The 25,457-nt window shown below is 38.4% G+C and overlaps 1 protein-coding gene across 1 annotated transcript; it reads left to right on the top strand.

The window, feature by feature from the left end:
* The first annotated feature begins 5,814 nt into the window (after positions 1 to 5,814).
* SH2D1A (SH2 domain containing 1A) lies at positions 5,815 to 24,795 on the top strand. Its single transcript, XM_081221985.1, has 4 exons — positions 5,815 to 6,041; positions 18,580 to 18,643; positions 23,272 to 23,416; positions 24,428 to 24,795. The coding sequence occupies exons 1-4, from the start codon at positions 5,905 to 5,907 to the stop codon at positions 24,466 to 24,468; spliced, it is 387 nt and encodes a 128-aa protein (XP_081078111.1). The 5' UTR covers positions 5,815 to 5,904; the 3' UTR covers positions 24,469 to 24,795.
* Positions 24,796 to 25,457: the final 662 nt, after the last annotated feature.

Genomic DNA, 25,457 nt, shown 5'->3' with positions numbered 1-25,457 from the left:
GTTTGCGGCACATGGGCTCTAGTTGAGGTGCGCAAGCTCAGTAGTTGCAGTGCACGGGCTTAGTTGTCCCACAACATGTGGGATCTTAGTTCCCTGACCAGGGATCGAACCTGCGTCCTCTGTATAGGAAGGTGGATTCTTTATCACTGGACCAGCAGGGAAGTCCCTGGGATATAATATTTCATTTGTATTTACAAAGCTGCTTAGGGAAACATTTATAAAGTCCATTTCATTCTATTCCTTTGCCAAATTTTGGTGTTTGTGGTGTATAGATCAAAGTGGTCATCCATGTTTCAAAGCATCAGAGATTTCCTAAAAAATGTTCAAGCAAAAAAAAAAAAGTATGGATAAAATAGTCTCTTGGACTTTAATCTTTTAGTTTAAGCATCAGTGGTAGAACTTTATTTTTGAGCTTCCAAGAAAGAGAATAGATTTTTACAAGGAAAGCTGGAGGCTCCCTTACAAAGAGGTGATGTTTTCTTGTCCTGATATCATACCTTGAGTGCCCCCAGCCAGGATGAAGGGAGGTAGAAAGAAGATTCAGACACGATCCAAAGGCAATGGGTTTGATGAGACCAAAAGGGCTACATGTTGATTTATTTGTCTGTCAGGTACTGAGATGTGAGTTATGAACTGTTGTTTCTGTAAACCCAAATGAGGCAGACCACAGGATTGTCGTTGATAAACAGTGAATGTGAAAGAAGTCAGTGTCAGAAACGATATACTCCTTGTGACAAATTTGCAAAGGGTTCTCTACGAAGGGAAAGAGGAAGGGGAAAGCAATGGAGCTAAGTAGGTGCAGATTCTGTGTTAGGACCTGGGTATGTAAAGAGGAATACGACGACATCATCCCTGTCTTCTAGGAGTTCACAGACTAGTAGGAAAAAGAAACTTTGAGTGTCTCTTAGTTTCCGGGCACATCGCATATGTCATTTCATTTTATCTTCACAGGGAAAGATAAGTAAAAACTGGCTAGGAGTGGCCTTCATTTGGTGTAGAGAAATAATTGGGCAATAAGACTTTACCAGTGTATCCAGGTCTTCCCAGGAGAGAAGATGTCCAGACCACTTAAAAATCAAACAAACAAACTACTCAGGGATCTATTTGCATGCATAAGCTGATGATCCAGATCCCAGATCTTAAAGCCTGGACGAATAGACCTTGACTCTGGAAGAGCCTTCCAAGGCATACTGACCAATGAGGCCCAGGATAGAACAGTGTATCTGATCTCATAAGGCATATATAGATAGACATAGACATGCTACAGGTCAGAGCATGGGAACATTTGACACTTGAGAAGTGTGAGAAGAATATTCTAGAAGTCAAAATTACGGTTGCTAGATAGGAAACTGAAGCCTGACCAATCCGGTGCAGTGACCTCAGAATTAATATTGGGAGACAGAAGAGGATATGGTGAGATGCACAGGCTCTGAAGTCAGCTGCCTGTGTTCAAATCCCAGGCCTCACACTGACCAGTTGTGAAACCTTGAGCAGGCTACCCAGGATCTCTGAGTTTTAGCTTCCCCATTGGTAAAATGGGGATAATAATAGTATTTGCTTCATAAGGTTGTTGATATAAATAAATGAGATAATATATGCAAAGTGCTTAGCAGGAAAGCCTGAAATGTAGTATTCAGTTAACATATATTAGCTATTATTCCAAGAATAAAACCTCAGAAGCAGGCAGAGTTTCAGCTAGAATTAGGGAGTACCTTCTGAGTCATGAAGGAGGTAAACTTAGGACGAGTGAAAGGAACTGTACATAACAGAAAGATAAAGACATTGTCTCGAGCAGGTTGTGCAGGTTTAGAATGTAAGTTGAGTTAAATGTCCCATTACTGTGCCTCTAGAGCCCCATCCTTCCCTCTATCGCAGCTCTTATTGAGTTAATTGTAATTGTTTGTTTGCTTGTCTGTCTTCACTAGACTATGAGCTACTTGAGATCAGGTATATGCTTTTCTTCTCTCTAACCTAGTGTCCATCATACAGTAGATGCTCATAAATGTTGGTTGAAAGAATAAACATTTTTAGAAGGCTTAAATAAACACAACACTGTTTCTGAATCTTCACTTACAAAAGGGCATTAGGAAAATTAACCTCATAGGTAAACCAACATATTATCAAAAGGAGGTGCTCTTTTTTTTAAAAGACGTTGTAATTTTTTTCTTTTCTCCTTTTTGTAAAGGAAGTCAATTTTAGTAAGAAAGAATGTGTAAACTCACCACAGGTGACAATATCATAACACTGTCACAGGAGAATTCACACCTATAGATGAGCTAGTTGAAGAACAAAGTTAGTTTTGAAAGGTTAGAGAAAAAGATTTTGGAATGTCAGATCCACTCTATAAAACTAACCACCCTTGCCATCACCCTTTTAATTTATCTGGGTTTGAGAATAGCCTAGGGCATTTGAAATGAAGACAAGTAGCACCTCAGACAGGGCATCCACAGACAAAATGCTGTCACCTCTCAGAGACCTCAGGAGGTGACAAGTTTAGATAAGAAGATACTTTTGACCTTGGCTGACAGTTTGTCAATGCTTTTATATTTGATTTAAATGGCATTTATATTCTAAAAGGTTGTAGTTTGCTTTAAGCTGTGAAGCTCTCTTCCTCTACCTCATGGTTTTTATTTCGTAGGTTATTTAAAAACAACAAGAACAAAAATCTTCCCTCTATTGGGTAAGACCTGAGGAAACAGCCCTTGCTTCTTGCACACAAATGAGTTCAGCCCATTCTCCCCTCTGGTTCTCTCTCAAGTATGCTTGGCTTTCGTTTAAAGCACAGAACGTTAAAGCTGGAAGTAGCCTTAGGGGTCATCTGGTTCAACTCCATTTGACAGATGGAGAAAATAAGGCTCAGAGAGAGGAAGTGATTTAGTGGCAAAATATGGAGTATAATCAGACTCTCATAATCGCTGGGCCAGTGCTTCCAATTCGTCTTGCTATTTCAAAAGTGGGCCAGAGGCACGTAAGAACCAAATCTGTGTGTGTGCATGTGTGTATTTTTTCCTCTTATTTTCTTGAGAGCACTAATTTCACTCATTCATTCACACACTCAACAAATACATTTAGCATCTAATATGTTCCAGACACTGAGGCTATAATGGTGACCAAGGTACACAACATCTTGCCATCATGGACCCTACGTTCTAGTTGGGGAGACAGACAATAAACAATCAGATAATTCTGCTTCTAAGGGAACTATATTTGTATTACGGGGCCCATTCTTCCTAAGTCTTTCTCTGTTGGTGCCTCTGCTATCTCTGTTGCTCCCCCCTTGTATTTTTTGCCCTTTCCTCTCTTGTGGGTATGGTGAGAGAGAAGAAAGCCATTACAATTCTTCTTTCTCTATACTTCAGGCTCAGCGTGAGGTTTTGAATTTGCTAAAGTCAGGTTTAGTACTGGTGTAGCACTAGGGTGAAGATAGTATTTTTCATCAACGCTGCAGTAGTGGGCTGGCTCAGCTGTCAGGTTGCTTGTGAGATGACAGCGAGGGACTGGATGTGAGAGTTGTACTATTACCTTATAATTTATCTGTTCCTTTTTCATACAGCTTTAGTTGTGCTGAACCCCATCGTACCTGACTGCTTTGACAGGTGTGCTATTTTAGCAACACAGGACAAAACAGAGAACGAAAAGAAGAATGCATGGTACACTTTTGCTGTCAGCTTGAGGTTGCTCTGTTCCTAAATTTGTGGATGATTTGTTCGGGGTTGTTCAGAGACAAAAAAGCTTAGGTTTTGTTTTTGCCTATGTGACACTGAATGTTCTCACAGTTCACCTCCTAGGTGGGCTGTTGTCCATAGGGAGTGAATGAGAGGATCCCCTTCCCTATCTTCTCCTTTCGGGTTTGAAATTCCACCACTCTGGGCTAATCATTTGCCCGCTAATCTCTGGGCTAATCATTTGCCCACTCAAAACATAAAGAGTTCAGGGTGGACTAACTTCTCAAGTCCTTAACATTGGTGTATGCATTCACTTATCACATCAATTTCTTCCTTGACCCAAAGCATGAAAAAGGGTGAGAGGTGGAGTTGGCCATAAGCAAGTGAGGTAGGGAGATAATGAGACAATCTTGGCTCAGTTCCCCAGAGCCATCCCCCAACATCATCTTGAATGCTGTTTTATATTTTTATTCTTGGTGTTGCAGATGAATGTAGGAGGCTTATGTTTACAGTTTATCTACCAAGGTTGATAGATTCTAAGGCCGAGTATGCATCAATCAAGGAGAGGAACTGCGAGCTGCCACTGAAATCGTAGAGGATTGTTTTCAACCCTAGCAGATGGACAGCAAATATCTGGCTTTTGACGTAAGGCAGCTCTGCACGTCTGATCCATCTGTAGGACTAGTGAAGATTTAAAAATTGTTCTCCCGGGCTTCCCTGGTGGCGCAGTGGTTGGGAGTCCACCTGCCGATGCAGGGGATGTGGGTTTGTGCCCCGGTCCGGGAGGATCCCACATGCCGCGGAGCGGCTGGGCCCGTGAGCCATGGCCGCTGAGCCTGCGCGTCCGGAGCCTGTGCTCCGCAACGGGAGAGGCCAGAGCAGTGAGAGGCCCGCGTACCGCAAAACAAACAAAAAATTGTTCTCCCTATTGGGCTCCCAGCTGTACCAGGTTCTCAAGGAACTAGGTGCTGATGTTGTTGAAGAGATACAACAGACAACATAACTTCGGCTACTTAAATTCCAATTTAAAAAATTATTTTACATACTCAAAAGGAAAAATGTAGAAGACCGTTCAGCTTCAAACATTAAACAAAGTCTTGTTCTAGTGCAAAAGGAGGAAGTTTGGGGGAAATATTAACAGCACATCTTGAAATAGAAGAGAGAAGGAAATAAAGGTTGAAAGGTTCTAAAAAATTTATGATAGTTTAGCATCAACTGAACTAAAACCATATTCTCTATTAACAACAGATGATAAAAGTTACAACACAATTCTCAACACTCACAGTGTGATTTCAAACAAGTTCAATGCCCCAAATGCTAGAAGGTGGGCCCTATACATCAAAGGGCAAATACAAGTCCACATAAAGAAAGACAGCACCAATTAAATGATTTGTTCTCTCATCTAAGGCCCATCAGATAGATAAATCTGGAACATTTTTGGATGCAGACTGATTTTTGTACCTCAACCAGCACTTTGGGATCTTGGACAAGAAGGTTGGGAAACTTTGATTTGTTCAGGATCAAGATTGCTGGAGATGACTAGGGCAGGGCGAGAGGAGCCACTTGTCCCAAGTCCGCCGTTCACTTACTACTTGTGGTTCTGTAGGAGCCTCCTGGCTGTGCTCAGGGGTGGCTGTTCACCGACAGTGTTTTGGTCTCAGAACTTTGGGGCCTTTCATTCTCTGTCAGTATGTTTCTGCCCCACATGAAGGTCATGTACAACTTGCCTCTATCATCAACCCCTTTGGGGACTGATTAGTTAAGCTAATTAAGTTAAGTCAGTTAGTTAAGCTAAGTCATGGTGGCCCCCCGGGAAAACCACAAGGGCAGGAGCATTAGCAAGCATTCCTGTCGGCGTGCGTTGGGAGTACAGGCCAAATCTTGCAAAGACCTTCTTCCAAGGGTCCTCCCCTCTCTGTCCACCCACCCACCCGAACCCTGTATTGCGTGGGCGGGCCTGGGAGGGGGATCGAACCCTACGGCAATAACCAAGCTGCTAAACTGCTGAGCTGGCTTTAATTGAACCGTGAGAGGGAGGTTTTCAGGCAGGTAGACAACATCCTGTTGTTCGGGCGCTCCTCTCTCTTTTTTGCACATCTGGCTGAACTGGGAGGCGGGTGGCTGACTCGTGTTGGGTTGCGGCGGTAGCAGCAACAGCAGCAGCAGCAGCAGCAGCAGCAGCGGTGGCACCTGCCTGCTGCCGTCCCGTGCCTCGGTGCTCCCAAGAGTTCCCCAGGCCATGGACGCGGTGGCTGTGTATCATGGCAAAATCAGCCGGGAGACGGGGGAGAAGCTCCTGCTCGCCACGGGTCTGGACGGCAGCTATTTGCTGAGGGACAGCGAGAGCGTCCCGGGAGTGTACTGCCTGTGTGTTCTGTGAGTACACAGTGGGAGCCTCCAGTGCCCACCGCGCGGCCCCAGGCCCAGCCCAGGCCCCTCCCTGGGGGTTTCAAGCCTGGGCCTCCTGCGGATGCCCTTTGGGGTGGGGAAACGCAGTCTAGAATTTACCTTTGCTGCCAAAAGGACTCAGGCTCCCGATTTCAGTTTTGGCCTCTAATAGAGGCCAGCAAGGTGGAGGCCTGCGATGATGGTGGAGCGGCCAGCTTTGGGGCCACCAGCTCCTCAGGGAAGGAGAAGCCTCTCTCTCCAGCTCTCTTGAAATGGCTTTGGAGGTGCCTTCCCAAAGGAACGTCAAATTCAAGGAGAGGAAGAAGACTAAGAAACTGAATCTATTACTTTAAGACATCAATACCAGTTAGGTCAGGATGCAGAGAGAGGGATGTTTCTGAATAAAACCACCTCTCTGGATCTACTTATTGAGTTTTCTTTAGAGGAGTTGGCAGGGGGAGGGGGGTTTCAGAAATAGGGCCTTTCTTGATAAAAGCTTGGACTGACAATAGTCATAAAGGGAATGGAGGGAAAACACCCTTGTATGATTCAGTTTTGCTCTTTACCTAAGCATCTTAGTCTAACGCCCCGTTTTGAATCAGATGCACCTTCATCTTTGCTCCAGGGCTCCAGAGTCAGGCAGACCTGAGACCTAATCTTGTGCTGGTCTGATGCTGACTTTGTCAAGTTAACCTCTCAGCCCCTCAGTTTTCTTGTCCATAAAATGTAAATAATATTACTACCTACCTCATAGGCGTGTGAGGATTAAATGCCATAATGCAGGTAGAAAATTTAGCACTGGACCTGACACATACTAAATGTTCAGTAAAAGTAAGCTGTTGTTGTTGTTGTTGTTATTATTATTATATTATTATTTTTTCAGTCTCTTTCGGTACTCAGTATTATTATTGTATTCTTTGTTTTTTTTCAGTCTATATCTTTAAGTACTCACAGGGCATTTCTAAGGAAGTACCTAGCTCGATCACTCTTTGTTAGCAGGACAAAAACATCCACGAAAACACCAGCCCTGCACAGTACCTTCTAGACAGAAACAAAATGAGGGAAAATGCTTGGTAGTAATTTCGGTGTCTGACGATACACTGCAAGGTTTTGAAGTTCCTTCTGGGTCATTGAAGAGAGACTGTATTGAGCCTGGTGTTAGAGGATTTTCATTGTTTATTGTGTTTTTTTAAACGGTCGACATGTTTGTGGCAACTCTCAGGCCACGCTAGATACATTTGTTATAAAGGCTTCCAGGGCAATACGTGCAAGCTATTGAATCTCTTGGGCTCAGATCTTACCTTTTCTTTATATTATTGTTTTTCCCAAGTGGAAACTGGAGACGGTCAGTGAAAGGCAACTAGTATTCCTAGGCTCTTTTCTTATCAAAAGAAGGTGGAGGAGTGAGTAGACTGGTGAAAGGGGCTTCTTTAGGGAAGCTGACAAAGGAGGTAATGGGCCCCTTAACCTAGAGGTAAAAAATAAGGTACAAAAGAAGCCTAGGAAGGGGTGGAAGAGCAGGGGACAGTGTGTGGCAGGATGCTCCTAAGACTTCAGACACACTGGCCTCTTTGTTGTTTCTCGAGCTTGCCAAGCTGCTCCCTGCTTAGGATCTTTGCACTTAACTATTCCTTCTGCCTCTTCCCTCAGAGAGGACTTCCTTGACCATCCTATCTAAAATAAGTGCCCTCTCCCTGTCCCAGTTACACTCCATCACTTTATTTTTCTTCAGGGAACTTTAAACTATCTGACATTTGCTTGTCTACTTTTGTCTTGCTGGGCTTTCCTGCTCAAATGTAATCTCCGTGAGGACAGGGACATTGTCTCCCACACCAGGAACACAGCCTGGCACGTAACAGGCATTGTGAGGCACGCAATAGGTGCTCAATAAACGTTTTTGAATTAACGAATGAACTGTCAAGACAAATACTGTTCTTTACTGCAGAAAGCTTTGGGGCTGATATCAGGAGGCCAGGGTGTGGACTCTGGGGAAATCACTCAACTTCTCTGGGTCTTGGTTTCCATATTTGTAAAACAGGAATAGTAATGTGTGTTCTACCTTCTGCATAAGATTACAGTTGGTAAAAGATGCAAGAGAGAAGGATAATCTTAGCCTTTTTCCCACGTAGGCCAGGACCACATAAGGTATTAATTTAGGCAGGTGGGAAATTCTCAAGTTTTCACCCAAAGTAAATCTTGCATAAATGCAGTTTTTATGACTCTTAGTTCTCCGTGCAAACCTCCTTATGAAGTAGCAGAAAATTGTCGGCAAATTGGGTGTCCCCCTAGCATATCTTTCGATGGGCACACTGAGGCCTCTGAGTCCTGGAGGGTGATGGCCAGACTGCTCCAGAGGAAAGACACAAGGATACGTTGCCTTTTATGGCAGTTTCTCAACCTTTTTTGAGCCAAGGATCCCTTTTGATAAACATAAACATTTCATTTCCTCCTTTTTACTACTATGCTGTAGTAACAAAATCAAATTTTATTTTGAAACAAGCCACATACTCATTTTAAACCAAAACATCTATGGTTATGATATACAGCAGAAATAACAATGTAAATGGTGTCATATATATATGAGCAGCAAGGCATAGCTAACAAACATATATTTGACTGTAGGGTTCACTCAGAATAGTTTCTCAATCTGTCTTTTGTTTCTTCTCATTATCCAAGAAGGTTTGGTTGAGTTTCAGTTTCTGTATTTTTATTGTAGAAATAACACATTGCATATGCCTTTCTAACTCCACTTTAAACTATACTTTCTAACTAGGTTTGCTCCTTTCCCTAGTTCTGAACTCCCAATCCTGGCCTTTAGATAAGGCCTTTTTCTCTGTTCATTTTGGGAAATTGAATCTCATAAAGTATTAAATTTTCCGTTTATAGGATTGCTCACTTTCATTTAAAGCGAGAAGTTTTTCTTCCAATTATTTTCAATAAGTAAATCTAGATTTTGGTGCAAGTCTATTAAAAATAGTTCCTAAACACTTATTCATATTGTAGAAAGTTTTTAAAATGTAGATAATGGAAATGAGGGAAAATCATCTATAGTTTTATAACCTAAAGACAATTATTGTTGAAAATTAAGTGGTTTTTCTTCTGTATTTTAATAAAACAAATTGCTTTATAAACACATGTGCTCTTACACTGTTGTATTCTGCTGCATTTTCCACTTAATGTGAAAAAAACACATTTATATATAATGTTCTTACAAATGATTTTAAAACATTATTTTTAATGATTTCATGATAGTCCAACCAGTCCAACTATATTTTCCTTAACCAGTCATCTATTTTTAGACATTTGAATCATTCCAGTTTTTTGCTATTATAAATTCTGTCATGATTCATATTTCAATCCATAAAGGTTTCCTTGTACTTATGATGACTTCCTTATAATGAATTTCAAGATGTGTAATTTTTAGGTCAGAAAACATGAACAGCTTAAGATTCTTGATGTATACATGATCACCAAATATTTTTTCCTAAATGGTTATTCCAGTTTATATATATGCTCACCAGTACTGCATGAAAGTGTCTGTCTCACCGCACCATCCCTAGAAATGGGTATTCTTGTTAAAAAAAAATTCTTCTTGAAATTTGGTGTCTCACTGTTTATTTCATATTTCTTTAGTGATTGAGTGTCTATATGGTTGGTAAACTTGTATTTCCTTGTTCATGAATTGGCTCTTTGTGTACTTTGCCTATTTAACCATTTGGATCTTACTATTTTCCTTAACACATGATGTTTTTATATACTAATCCTTGATCTACTGAAAGTATCTTTTCTCAGTTTGGTGTTTGCCATTACTTTTCTTTGACACACAAAAAATTAACATTTTTAGTAGTCAAGTCCGTCACTCATTTTCTTTGTGTTTGACTTCCCCCTTTGCTTCCCAACTTAGAAAGTTCTTTGACCTGCAGAGATGTCATAAAACTTCACTTCAATTTTTGTTTTAAATTTATGATTTGGTTAGTTTACACTTAACTCTTTAATTCCATTTGGAATTATATTTTTGTGTGGAAAAAGGATCTAATTTGATTTTGTTTCGAAATAGCTAATAATTTATAAATAGAACTTCTATTCCTGATTGATTTATTAGCCTACTTTACTATACATTAAATTCTTACATATAACAGTTACTGTTTTGCAGTTATCTATTTGGCTCAATTGATCTATTTATTCTTGTACCACTAGCGCTATATATAGTATGATAATGTTTTAATACATTTTAAAAATTATTTGCTGTTCTTACCTGTTGGTTCTTCAAGATGAAATCAAGAATGATTTTGTTAAATTAAAAAAAATCCCATTGGGGTTACATTAAACTCATTAATAAGTTAAGGAGGAATTGTCATCTTTAAAGAATTTAGTCTTCCTATCCAAAAACCTGATATGTCTCTCCATTTATTAATTTTTTCATTTACATCCATCAATAGAGGTTTGTAGTTTTCTTCCCATAGGTCTTGCATAGTTTTTGTTGTTTATTTCTAGTTATTGTGAGTATGAATGTATGTGTCTATTTTTTTGTTTCTATCATGAATGGAATCTTTTCCCACTATATTTTCTTTTGCAACAGGAAAGCTACTGACTTTATGGGTTTTTTTTTTGTATCCATTCAATATACTAAATGTTCTTATTAATGCAAATAGTTTAAATTTAATTTAATTTAATTTTACTCTTTTTGGTTTTCAAGGTATATCAAGTTTCTTTTCACTAAGGTACATGTGAGCCCTCACGTTTCTCCCCTTTTCACCCCTAATGTAGACAGCCATTGGGAAAGTCCTAAATGCCCACTGGGATAGTTTGATGGTGATAAGAGAAAAACAAATTTAAAATATTTAAAATAATTACTTTGAAGAAATAGTTTATTTCTGTACATCCTCTGTACATATCTGAGTTTGCTACTTTTATCTGATGGAAGATTTGGAAAAAGAAATGCTATTATATTCTTTAGCCTCAAGGACATATAATGAAGTTATTTGACATATATGTCTTTAGATAAAAGGATAATTATCTTTTTGTCCTTTAAGATTTAAAGGATGACTAGGAATAAAGTGCCTATCAAACAACTGAACTGGAGAAATGGGTGAAGGAACAGTGACAAAATAAAACTCCAGCTTATCAGTTGTAATTGCAGGGAACAGAAGAATGAGAAATTAGAAAACTTAGTTAATTTTTGAATACGGTTGGATATGTGTGTTGGCACCACATTTATCTTCATGATAATTGAGGCTACTAGAATTACTTTGGATTATCTAAGTACAATCCATTAATGGCAGAGCAAGCCTGAAGGCCAGCCTAGGATTAAATGTGCAATACACAAACCACCAAATGGACAATTCACAGGCCAATAAATCAAGTGCTGACTCTGGTTGACAATGTAAAATTAAGTTGCAAGATTAGTCTGAAGATGTCATTTAGTTTAAACCAAAAGGAAGCCTAGGTTGACCTCTTTTGGGCTCTCCCCATCTTGTCTCTATGCTTTAACCCCTTCCTTTGCCCTTTCTCTCTGGTCGTAAGGCCAAGCAGACTCCCTCCCTTTTTGAGAACTATGCTTTTGGATTCACCGTAAGATCAATTTGTTAACTCATTCCCTCTGATATAAGAGAGAGGCAGCATAGAAAGATGGTTAAGAGCCCATATCTTACAGCCAGACCCTCTGGGTGTGCATCTCAATTCTGGCCCTTAACCAGCTATTTTACCTTGAGCAAGTTACTTAAACTTTCTGTCTCAGGTTCCTTAACTGTGGAAAGGGTGACGGCAATAATAATACTACAGTACTTACCTCATAGGGTTGTTATGAGAATTATTGCATGAGTTAACATTTATAAAGTTAATATGTAGTAGGTGTTTGTTAATATAAATAAAAGCTCCATAAATAATTGTGAGACAAAGTTAGACCATTGTATGAGTACATAAATAAAACGTTCTGTGGCACTTCAAGGGAAGAAGAGATTATATTTATTGTCATGACTCATCGAAACGTATCACATAGTTTTACCATCAAACTTGAAGCTGAATGACTTTTGATGGTTCTGAAAATTCAAATTCACTGAAAGAATGAAGATTGGGCCATAGGAAATTCGAAAACTTCTTGGATCAGAGTGGCTTTCTATAGGTTACCATTCCTCTGGGTATAAAAGCTCTGAAATATTTGTTTAAAAAAACAGTCACATTATAATTGTGCCTTGAATTTTGCATGTAACATTCGTTTGTATAGACATAGACAGCCTGGGCACTAGCTTGCTTTATTTGTGGTGTCATGAAGAAGTCAGATGTACCTAAACCTTTTCTTTTGTGTAGTCCTTGAAGTGGTATAAAGAAGGAATTGATGTGGTTTTGTCAATTGTAAAGCAAGATCTGTCCCCAACGCTGACCCTTGGAGAAAAGAAAAATTAAGTCAGGTTGCTTTCTTCTTGTCTCTTTCTAACCAGAACACTTTTTTAAGAGTTGGGGACAGCTTTTGAAAAAATAAAGGCAAATTTTAATATCAGCAGGGACTGAATCAACACATGCTTTGTAGTCATTAAAATGCAAAATATTTGGTTTTTTTAAGAAATTAATTTTTTAAGAAAATTAATGGCAACAACAACAACAAAAATTTCTATTGTTTTCTACCAATTATTTATTTTCTAGATTTTTTCATGATAAATATAAAATTCCAGGCTTATCATCAAGTGTGACAAAAAGGTTTGAAGGAGGAAGGAAGTTAAAATTACACTACATTCTTGGCTTGTCTATATTAATGGGGAGTTAGAGGAAAAATAATCCTAAAAGGGATGTAACAGTTTTTAAAGACGAATGATATTTTTCTGATTTGTGATTTGCTTAGGCTAGATTTGTAAGCTCCAAATTGTAATCTTACTTCTGTTTCTTTAAAAAAACGTTGTTAGTCACTTGTATAACTTTATAAGGGAAATTACAAGACGTCCCTGGCGGTCCAGTGGTTAAGGCTCCGTGCTTCCACTGCAGGGGGCACAGGTTCAATCCCTGGTCGGGGAACTAACATCCTGCATGCCGTGGCATGGCCAAAAGAAAAAAAAAAGGAAAATTAATATGCAAGGATGCATTTATATTCGTTTAAATTTACTTCTAGTTTATATACATCTGGGGATAGTTTTGAACAGTAATCAGAGTGGCGGCTCTCCTTGTGTCCACTTCTTTCACATACCATCATTTTATATCAACATGGTCCAGGTGTTTAAAATTTTCTGAAAAATGTAGCTCTCTAATACCTTTGAACTTTGGTATAGTTTTGAACCATTCTTTCTGCTGCCATTTCCTTATTTTGAGTAACATTCCTTAGGTTAATTCCATTTTTCATTATTAAAATAGAACTACTATGAAAATCTTTGTGAAATTGCTTTTTCCATTTGATTCCTTAGAGTGTATGAAGATAAAGAAGGTCATTAGGTAAAAATACGCACAGTTTTATGGCTCTTGTTATAATTTGTCAGTTTATTTCCTAAAAGAGTGATTTTTCAGTGGACAGGGAGAGAGTAAGTGTAGTTTGGAAAAAACATAATCAATATTTTCATTTACTTTTGTATTATAGAATTATTGTTTCATAATACAAGCTACAGAAAACAAAACTATGAAATCTTGTTGGGGAAGAGGGAGTAAAAAGTTCAGAAACACTGTTCTGTGAAGACCAAAAGCATTGAAAAAGCTTCAGCTTATATTTAAATAAAATTTCATTCTTAAAACATAGACTAAAAAAAAAATTGAGTGACTATGGGGGTGGTGAAAGAAGCCAGCTTGACTTTGGAGAAATTGCCATCAATATTCCCAATGAGGTGTGAGCATTTTCCATGCATTTTAATCAATCCTTCTGTAACTTTAATGTTCCTACAAATCATCTGGAAATTTTGTTAAAACGCAGATTCTGACTCAGCAATTCTGGAGTGGGGCCTGAGATTCTACATTTCTAGCAAGGTCCCAGGTGATGCACTGTTATTACCCTGGGAACATAGTTTGAATCGCACTGTTTTAAATCTCTTCCATCAGTGATATATGAGAGTATATCAACGAGAGTTGGCTACAGGGGATCTTTGGTCAGTGACTTCAGCAACTCGGAAATGGAAGAGATGAACTGCTGGCTTGTTTGAGGGGTGAAACAATTTTGCTCATTCAGAAATTTGAGGAGTTGTGGAGTAGGAGATTGTTAAAATTGGATGGGTTAATCACAACGAGCTTTATGTGCCACCAGCACCAGGTTGTTCAAGACTGAAGGAGGTAATAAGGACTTTTGAAGTGGTACTCAGGTTCCTGCTGCTTAACTGAAAGTGCGATAAGATCAGATTCGTTAGGAAATCATTTTCAAAACAGACTCATTTATTTTGACTAAAGGAGGCTGAATGATAGTAGGGAGATAGATTCATTGTATCTTTTAGAGACCCACTGTTTGAGAAAGTGGAAAACTGATTGCCTATGATTTTGTTTGCATCGTTGCTGAAATTTTAAATAATGCATTTCCACAACACCTTTAATGATACTGAATTATTGCCATTAATCTCTTCCCATAGGGAAAATGGAACTAAAGGCCTATGCTATTTCCCTGCTCCTACCTCCATTTTGCTGTGACTTTTTTTTTTTTTTTTCTTTTCTTTTTTCGGCACCTTGTGGGTCTTAGTTCCCCGACCAGGGATTGAACCCAGGCCCTGGCAGTGAAAGCACCGAGTCCTAACCACTGGACTGCCAGGGAATTCTCTGCTGTGTGACTTTAAGAAAACCACTTAAACCCTTATGTTTGGAGTTCCCATGGTGAAAAATGGAAATCAAAGCTCTTGCTTTGTTCCCTGTAGCATACTTACTGAAATCAGTGAGGTACATTTCAATTGCTTAAAAAAACAAAAGACTTTACAATGTAATATTTTATATTTATTTAGCATATTATATATGCTAAAAAGTATACTATATGCATATATCAAGCTATTTCATATATGATCTAAATATTCTGGCAAACCTTTATAACAAAAATGAAACATTTCCTGTAATTGCACCAGCAAATTAAATTGACCCTTTTTTTGGGTTTCACAAATCGAATGAACCTGATTAGAGTGTTTTAGACCTAATTTTTTCATACTTTAGGTAATAGTACTGATGGATAGTGATTAAAAATATAGTAATTTAATCCACATAAAGACTTTTAGTTCTATAGGGGATTAATGGTAAGTGAGGTCAGTTACTCAAGCTTGACCCTGTTTGAGATACTTTAGGTTCTTTTTAGGTTTAAACACATTTAATTTTACCAGACTTTAGCATGTACTTTTTTTTCTTCTTTTAAAAAATTTTTGGCTGCACCATGCTGCATATGGGATCTTAGTTTCCCAACCAGGGATGGAACCTACGCCCCCTGTATTGGAAGCATGGAGTCTTAACCACTGGACTGCCAGGGAATTCCCAGCATGTATTCTAATCAAAGATATATTTTGACCCAAACTTGTGCCAAAGAATAGCAATCAGAAAATGTCTGAAATAAAACTCTGTTAAGATTCAGATTCATAATTTGAAGTAATTCAGCATAAAGTTTACCATACTTTTCTAGGAAGCAAAGGTTTGTTAGGCAAGTTAAGTAGCAGTAAATAATCTATATCCATTACAGTGTGGGGATCAAAAGCCAGGGCTCTAGAGTCAAAGACGCCTGATTTAAATCCCATCTTTGGTGCTTGATTTGTAGTGTGGCTTTGGTTACTTAACTTCTCAAAGTCTCAGTTTCCTCATCTATAAAATCAATTTCACAATATAAAGTTCATAAGATTACTGTGGGGCCCAAAAGAGATAATGCATGTGCTGTGGGCTGAATTGTGTCCTTGTCAAATTCATGTATTGAAGCCCTAACTCCCGATGGGGATGTACTTGGAAGTAGGGCCTTTAGGAGGTAATTTAGGTTAAATGAGATCATAAGGGTGGGTCCCTAATCCAATAGCGTTCTGGCCTTATGAGAAGAGAGAGAGCACCCTCTCATGTGAGCACACAGCAAGAAGGTGGCTGTCTACAAGCCAAGAGAAGAGGCCTTGGAATGAAACCTATGTTGCTGGCACCTTGATCTTGGACTTCCAGCTCCAGAACTGTGAGAAAATAAATTTCTTTTGTTTAAGCCACCCAGCCTATGGTATTTTGTTATGGCAGCCTGAGCAGACTAGTACAGATTTTGGTACTGAGAAGTACAGTGCTGCTGTAACAAGCACCTAAAAATGTGAAAGTGGCTTTGGAACTGGGTCATGGGTAGAGGCTAGAGGTGTTTGGAGATGCATGCTAGAAAAAGCCTACCAATACTGTGAACACTGTGAACACAGTATTGGTAGAATGATGGATGTTAAAGGTCATTCTGATGAGGTCTCAGATGGAAATGAGGAACGTGTTGTTGGAAACTAAAGGAAAGGCCATCCTTAATTATAAATGGCAAAGAACTTGGCTGAACTGTGTTCTAGTATTTTGTGGAAGGTAGAACTTGCAAAGTGGATATTTAGCTGGAGAGATTTCTAAGCAAGGTGTTGAAGGAATAGCTTGGTTCCTCCTGACTACTTATAATAAAATGCAAAAGGAGAGACATGAATTGAAGAAGGAATTGTTAAGCAAAAAGAAACCAGAATACAAAGATTTGGAAAATTCTCAGCCTACTCATATGGCAGAAAAATGAGGAAGTTTGGTCTGGAGAGAATACCAAGGGAATGGCTGGATAATCACTCCTTAAGGAGATTGCCCATGATGTTAGCTAGTCATCTCAACAGAAGCCAGGAATAGAGTTTGGACCAAAGCATCAGAGACACTGTCGGTTTGGACCAAAGGGAACAGGACCGGACAATAGTGCAATTTGGCTGCAAACATGCTTTATCTTTCAAGAAAATGGAAAAATGATCCTGAAGTTGTTTCAGAGATTATCAGGGTTACCACTCCCACCACAGGCCCAGAGGGCCTAAGCCCAGGTGGGCAAGGCTGCTTCCACCTAGATTTCAAAGGTGGGATCAGCTGCCCAACAGAGCCAAGTGGGTGGGGCTGCCCCTGCAGAGCCATGGGGGTGACAGTGCCACCCAGTAGGCCTGGAGGGCAGAGCGTCAATCCAAAAAGGATTATTCTCAAGCATTAAGATCTAATGGAATTTGCCTTAGGAGATTGCGGACATTTTTGGGACCTGTCACCCCTTTCTGCTTCCGATATCTCCCTTTTGGAATGGGAATATATGTCCTATGCTTGCCTTCCTGTATTTTGGAAGCACATGACTTGTCTGGTTTCACAGGTTCACAGCTGGAGAAGAATTTTGCCTCAGCAGCAGTCATATCCCCAAGTCTCACCTGTATCTCATTAGATGATATTTAGAAGAGACTTTGGACTTTATTTAGACCTCAGAGTTGATGCTGGAATGTGTTTAAGACTTTTAAGGCTGTTGGGATGGAATGAATGTATTTGGTATGTGAGAAGGATGTGAATTTGGAGGTACCAGTGTTGGAATGCTATGGACTGAATCATGTACCCTCTCCCCCCATATTCATATGTTGAAGCTCAACCCCCAATGTGGCTGTATTTGGAGATAGGCCTTTAGGATGTAATTAAGGTTAAATGAGGTTGTAAGGATGGGGCCCCAATCCAATAGGACTGGTAGACTTATAAGAAGAGAGATCTCTCTCTTCACACACACACACACATACAAAGAAAAGGTCATGTGAACACAGCTAAAAGGTGGCTGCCTACAAGCCAAGAGTAGAGGCCTCAGAATAAAACCTATGTTACTGTCACCTTGATCTTAGATTTCCAGCCTCCAGGGCTGTGAGAAAATAAATTTCTTTTGTTTAAGCCACACAGACTGGTATTTTGCTATGGCAGCCTGAGCAAACTAATACAACATGTAAAACTCTTGGCATGTAGTAGAAATCAACTATACAGATATACAGTATGCGTACACAGTGAATAATGGGGGAAAACGTTTACCCCATCTAAAAGGACAAGCTAATTTCAAGTACTTTAGCAGGACTCCTTTTTAATTTGAATTACTATTAGTACTATATTATAATGTATTATAAAGTTATATAGTAATAGTAATATCATATGAATATACCACATTTATTATATTTATAATTAATATTATTATTATTAACTTAAGTGGGCCTGATAGTACCTTATCCCCAGTGAAATATTTTTACCTTAAGGCTCTGTATGTACTCAAAAAATAATATTACTATGCTTTGTTGAATCTGTTTAATAATTCATAATTTTTACCAATTACAGCAGGTCTCTAGTTTCTTTCTGTCCCAACAGTCTCTCACCTTGACAAATCCTTAGAAGTGTGAGCTCCCATGTTTGAAAAAAAATGAAAAGATAAAGAAGGCTTACTAGAAACTGTGATTAGCTAGATATAATATGCAAGCAAGTTAGATTCCACAGGCTTTTCTTTCTATGAATGCAGTGGTGCAATATACGTGTGTCCCAGTATATGTATCATTTATATGTAATAGTTAAAGCTCAAATTTAGAGCATCCATTGTTCTTTTGGAATTTTTCAGTAATGGAAGTTTATTCTTTCACAGGTATCAAGGTTACATTTATACATACCGAGTGTCCCAGACAGAAACAGGTTCTTGGAGTGCTGAGGTATAGCTCTTTTATTTATTTTTGCTTCTGGGGGTATCAGGGAGGTATTTGAAATTTAGACTGCTTTTATAAAAGAGCTGTCAAATCCTACATTCCCAAAATATTCATCAGATTCAAATCACTAAAGCTCCAATCCAAAATTGTTCATGGATCATTAAGAAGCCTTTAGAGAATTTTGGTCCCAGTTCTGTTCAGCCACCACTGTATGGAGTGGTCTTACTTTGGGGGAAAGATAACAAAGTTAAAGGATTGTGTCAAACTTTTAGTGCCTATGTGAAATTTTAGAAAGCGTATCAAAAATATACAAAAAATCAAATCGACAATTATTTACCAAATGATACTAATGCAAGTGTTGGTTCTGTGGGGGATTAAACAACATGACTCCTGTTTTCTAAGAGCCTGTAAGACCCTTGAGAGATACAACATGAATTAAACAGCAATGTGAGAGCCTGGTGTTTGCTGTCAGGTGGATGTGTGTTCCAGGTCTTATCTACCCCCAACCCCTTTCTGAGAGGTCTATGACCTTGGGTAGGTTACCTAATTTTTCTTTGAACCAGTTTCTTCATCTGTAAAATAAGCCTAAAAATAGTCCCTTACTCATAGGGCTCATTTTGAAGATTAAATGAGATAATGCATATAAAGAAAGCTCTTAGTCACAGGACTAGCAAGCAAGCCCTTAAAAATGGGAACTCACCCAAGTTGCTGAACAATATGATTGTATATAGTCAAGTGCTATCTAGCACAAGCATTTGAAGAATAGAGGATTTTCCAAGTACTAATCAAGGCTGCTCTTCTGTGGAGGCGGGACTCCCAGCTTAGCCATATGGGAAGGACAAGGATAGGTAGAAGAGAGAGAGGGGGAACATTCCAGTGACTCTTAAGCTATGCTCCGCAAAATCCTAAGGTTCTTTCATCTAGTGCCTTGGAGTTGCCCAGGGGGTTACAGAAGGATAGGAGGATGTGTGGGTATGCTTTGGGTCCCCAATTTGTCTTTAATCTGAGCAGTCCTTTTTATTTTGCTTATCAACGGGGGCTCTGAGAAAGATATCATTAGAAAAATGGGTTCTTATGGCTTTGAAAACATTTGAAAGTCACAGTACCATTGCAAGAAATGCCTGTAGAGTGAATCTCTTTCCACGTACCAGGGTAGTATCAATATATTACCATGCTAGCAAAGTAGAAGTCTCTACAATGGAAACTTCTGACTTCACATGCTTTCTCTGATTTCTGACTCTTTATAAAAACAGTCCATCTTTATAATGAAAGCACTTCATTATGAGCTGTTTGAAAACGTAAATGCTAATATCAACCTCTATTAATAATTCAATCAGTCTATGCATTTAAGAAACTCTGAAGTCTAGACTTAAAAAAAAAAAGTAAAATAGCTCTAACCTTTACAGATGCACCGGTGAACTAGAGAGCACAAATTGCAGACTACAAATGTTTTGAACTACTGCGATGAATTAGGGCAAGTTTTCAAACACATTGTTGCTTTATATCAGGATAATTGATGCTACCATTCTAATTAGAGGAAAAGCAGTACTATTTCTAATCAAAACGGTTTATCCCCGTTTATTTTTAAAAGTTCTCTGCATCACTGCAGAGATGATTGAATAGGATATTAAATTTCATTTATTATGAGGAATAGTAGTGTATGATATATACATATATAGTTGTATATAATTTGACCAGAAATAGCCCTTCTCCCTAGAGAAGTAGCTTTCAGCTGCTGAAGGATATTCTTTATGGAAAGGATCTTAAATTAGTAGGGCTTAGGTACCATTTTCTTTAAACTTGTTTTCTTCCATTTCAAGTATAACATCATATGCAGATTGTTACATGTTTTTGATCATGTTAGGGAAGAAAGGGCTTATTGAACACAAATGCTCTCTCATTCTGTTGTCTGGTCTGACCCGTTTATCTAATACTATTGTAATTATCTGCACCAAGAGAGCAGAAGATTGGCATGTTTTCTCCAAAGGGAAAACAGTTAAAAAAAAAAACCTCTTTAGATTTATTTTTGAAATGCATATTGCATTTTTTTTCTATCTACTAAATTTGCCTTCTAGTTATGTTTTCTTATGGTGAATATTAAACTAGTGTGTATTCTCAGAGCTCATATCACCTGACTGGAAGAAATTTCTCTAGAGCATATTGAAGACCAGCTATGATCCACAGCATGTTTCCATGGATAACTAAGAGATGACTGTATGGGAAATGTGCAAATTTGAACAATAGCTGAGTTCAGTGACAGGATGGGAGATGTCAGTGGTACAATTCTTGTGGTAAATGTATTTTCAAAATGGGGTAAATAACAGATATTTATATTGCTCTTTGGAACAATGCTTTAGTTTGCCACATTGCGGGAAAAATCTTGACAGCACTAAATTTTCTGTGCAAAGATTGTGCTAGAAATCTAGGTGTGTCTGCAGTTTGTTTCAAAGAGTGGAGTGAAACTGAACCCTGGATCCACTGAACTGCGAAAGACAAATATTATGTGATTTTCTAGCTTTAGGTAGACTTTTAGGTTTTATCATTGCCTAGTATATTAATTTATCTCATATGACTCAGGCTAAAATTTTGCCAAATTGTTAATTCAGAGAATTCCACATACAGTCACCTGTCATTTATTAATATGTTCATTGTCTGCGGTACATTGTAAAAAAATGTACTAACATCTCCCTGCTGACTTCAGTGCTTTTGGGCTTTTCTGGATATTTGATCATCAGTAGATCAGTGGATGTTAAATAATTTTACTTATTGACCTAAGCAAAGCACTATAAATTCAGTCAGTTATTTGCCAATGCAACATTGCATGCCAAATTCAAATTGCTTTTTTACATTCAGTGCTATTATTCCTCTCCGTTAGCATGGAGGATCAAGTGTTAACTGCATACAAATCCTCATAAAAAAGATGCTTCTGTTGATAAATGGTTTTACAAGCCACAAGAACAGGTAAAAAGATGTGTGGTTTGAAATCCTTCCACACCGGGGGAGTGGATTAGTTTCTCTTCTGGTTGGTGACTCTAAATTCACTAGAACCTGTTTGGTCTCTAATCTGCCTAATCTGAAAGGCAAGAGACTGGGTCCTGGGATCTAGAGCCAGTTCTGCCTCTGGTTATCTGTGTGACCTTGGGCAAGCTGAATTATCTCTTTGTATTTCCATTTTCTTATCTGTCAAATGGGAGTAACCAAATCAACCAATAACTGCCAAGAGATGGGAAAGTGCTTTGAAAATGAAAAAGTACTCTAAGGAAGACATAAGAAGGTTATTTTGTGCCTATGGCCTGCCTTTGACATTTGGAGATTCTATCCTGGAGCCAAATAACTGTTTGGACCCCTGTAAGAATGGCCATATTATTTTGGATGAGGTCTCAATAGAGTTCTGGGAAGGTGTTTTGACTGTAAGGTTGGAGCTGAGTGGGAGAGTATTCTGTGTCTACTGAGTAGCTGTGTGAGCCTATGAGCTGACACTAATTTAAAGCTAAAAAGAACTTTTTCAGTGTTTTCAATGAAAAACTCTTTACCCTAGTGTAGGAAATGACCAAGAGTTATAGTGGACAGTGTGCTGTCTTTAGCATTTTGTCTAGCTGACAGACGTCTGTATGCCAGCCTTCATGTTTTCTCATTAAATGCTAACAAACAAATAGCTCCCACCTCAAAAACTTTCTAGATGGAATAGCTGAAAAACAGCTTTCTAAAAAAACTGGTCATTGTTCAATTGCTTATAGCAATACTATTTTATTTCATGTAAAATGACAGTTTTGAGCTGATGCTTAAAGCTTGGCTCATAAGCTTTTGCAGGAAATTGTTGTTGATTTCAAGTAGTGTCTTTACAAGAGAATTGATGTCAGGAGAGGAGTACATTTTAATAGTCACCTGCAAATAATGATCCCTTCAAAACCAAACAAATAAATAAAGGTGACCTTAGTCTTTCATTTTCGTGTCATAGAGAAAACCTTGTCACAGTGAAGTGTTGACATAAAGAGCAACTTGGGGAGGATAGGGAAGTTTCCCAAGGAAGAAAAAATTTAATGTGTAGGATGAGGCAGGACATATCTTGAAGTGAAAGAGTGTGAGGACTAACTAGCCCTGCACTGTGTGCCTCATAACAGCCAATTTTTAATTTCCTGTGTAGCATTTTATACTCTGGAATGATGGCAGGGAGGATGGGTTGTAGTTGTTGTTTTATTTGTTTGTTTGCTTTTTTTTTTTTTTGGTTCTTTAGGCTTTTTATTAATGACCTGTAGGATCTGTGTTTTTTCTCTGTTTAACTGCATCCTCTCTGTTGGTGAATTCATTGTGGGTAATGGCCTGTATACCCTTAGAGGTTCGGGATGTATGATGGGTAGCAGGCAGGAAGGGCAGGGTGGTGAGCAGCAGCTTGTACAAACTAATACCACCCTCGGGAGAACTGAAATGACAGCTCATTAGCTCCTCTTGCAGGGAAATTCAGCCAACCAAAGTAAGCTCTTCTAGAAGGTTGTTTTTCCTTCTTCCTTATGTTTTCAAATATTTGAACAAGTTACACAAATGTTACCTCTCTAAGCATCCCTTGCACATTTTGTAGGCCCTTTTTGTATCATTATGAGGTAGGTGAATAATCTGCTTGGCCTTTTATTTTCCAGACAGCACCTGGGGTACATAAAAGATTTTTCCGGAAAATAAAAAATCTCATTTCAGCATTTCAGAAGCCAGATCAAGGTATTGTAATACCTTTGCAGTATCCAGTTGAGAAGAAGCCCTCAGCTAGAAGTACACAAGGTGCTACAGGTATGGTTTACTGTTGATTTTTGACAGGTTTGGAAGCTTAGGGCTATGAGTCACCCTAGTCATAAACATATAGTTACAGAAAAATGCAATGAGAAAGAAGATGGAGCCAGCAGCCCCAGTGAGAGGGGCCTATTCACATGCTATGATTTCCACATGCTATACTATAAACTTTTAATAAAACTCTGCAAAAATATAAAAAATTCTATGAGCCCACAACATTTTAATCTCTCTTATCCCGTCTTTTTTTCCCCAGCCTGTTTTGTTGCTCCATGAGTACCATTTCACTTCACTAATTCAGACACAAATAATTTGAAAGATGGGACAATTCAGAGAACATCTGGACTTGTCCTTTACTTTTGCTTATTATCAGATAGTGTTTTCCCTTCAGGGATGGAAAGGCTAATGTTAGCTTGGTCCACGTGATCCCGGTTTCTGAATTTGTGGTGCTTGAATTAATAAAATTTTATTGTAGCAAAGGAAAGGAAGTTAGTAGACTTTACTTTTCCACTAGCGCAAATTGTTACATCTCCTGAGCAAAGCTATTTTAGTGGACATGTCAAGCTAATCACCGAATACTAGCCAATGTCCTCAGCTGTCAGATTTGTGATAGTTGATATCTATTGAAAGGGGTTAATCATCTATCTGGAGTAAGAGGATACGTGTTGATTGAAACAATAAATATTTATGATAAAATAAAATGAGTTGTTATTTCCTTTTTTGACAGGGACCCAGGCTCAGGCATAAACTGACAATTAGACTCAGACTCAAGTGGTGAATTAAATTAATGAGTAGTTAGCTTTTTTAAAAGAAATGTAAATAGAATTCCAATTTACAAACTGGCTTAGTATTCCATTCTCTATAACAGTTTTAAATACTAGTTGCTTGAGCTATATCATTGGATTGTATCTTTGTGAACTTTATGCAGTTGGAAACTTTATGTTTGAGTTAACCTGTAATTTTAATAGCTTGTAAATTGATCTCTTCTTGATTTTTGTTATTATTTTTCTTTAGGGAGAAGAGAAGATCCTGATGTCTTCCTGAAAGCACCATGAAGAAAAATAAAACACACCTTGTACTTTATTTTCAATAATTTAAATATATGCTAAGTCTTATATATAATAGATAATACAGTTCAGTGAGCTACAAAAGTATTTCTAAAACCATCATAGTCCTGTAATGGAAGCATCTAGCATGATGTTAAAGCTGAAATGGACTTTTCGGATAATGAGGAGCTTTGAGATGAGGATTGGGGAAAAATAATTCCACAGGTTATTTTCAGTTATTGTATTTACAAATGGGAAATGATTTAAAACATAATGATACTTTATAAAAGATTAATGTCAATTCTTGCCAAATAAAAATAATCCTCAGTTTTTCTCAAAAGCACCATTTTTAGTGAAATATTATTTGATAGCTACTGATTTTAAAATGTCTTGCTTGATTATATGGCAGGAAGCTGGTTCGTGTCCCTCGTCTTTGTCATGTGCGGTTCTACATTAGGTATTATGCTCTCTGATAGCTATAGTGTTATAGGCTCTCTGGGGATATATGAAGCTGTGCACTGTGTGCTAAAAACAAGTACTAGATAGAGAGTGAAGAATTTCTGTTTAATTCTGAAAGCAACCTTCTTGCCTAGTGTTCTGACGTTGGACAGTAAAATCCACAGACCAATCTGTAGTTTAAAATTCCCGTAATTTAAAATATGCTCTAAATGTTTATTATATTTGATGCTACAGGATTTGAAATTATATTACAAATCTGATGAAGTGGACTTTTCTTCTTTTCATTTACCTCTGCCCCAGTAGTTGCCACTCCATGTAAAAACAGCAGCTGCGGCTCATCAGCTGTGGCTCATGAGTAGCTGATTTACAAGCAGTCTCCCTATCAGGTGGCCCTACAAGACCATTGGAAGCTTACAGGTTACATAATTTTTTTTTTTTTTTTTTTTTTTTGCGGTACGCGGGCCTCTCACTGTCGTGGCCTCTCCCGTTGCGGACCACAGGCTCCGGACGCACAGGCCCAGCGGCCACGGCTCACGGGC

This window comes from Mesoplodon bidens (assembly GCF_964165515.1).
Source record: "Mesoplodon bidens genome assembly, chromosome: X".
In the NCBI taxonomy this organism is placed as follows: Eukaryota; Metazoa; Chordata; class Mammalia; order Artiodactyla; family Ziphiidae; genus Mesoplodon; species Mesoplodon bidens.
This window is presented reverse-complemented; position numbering and strand designations above follow the sequence as displayed.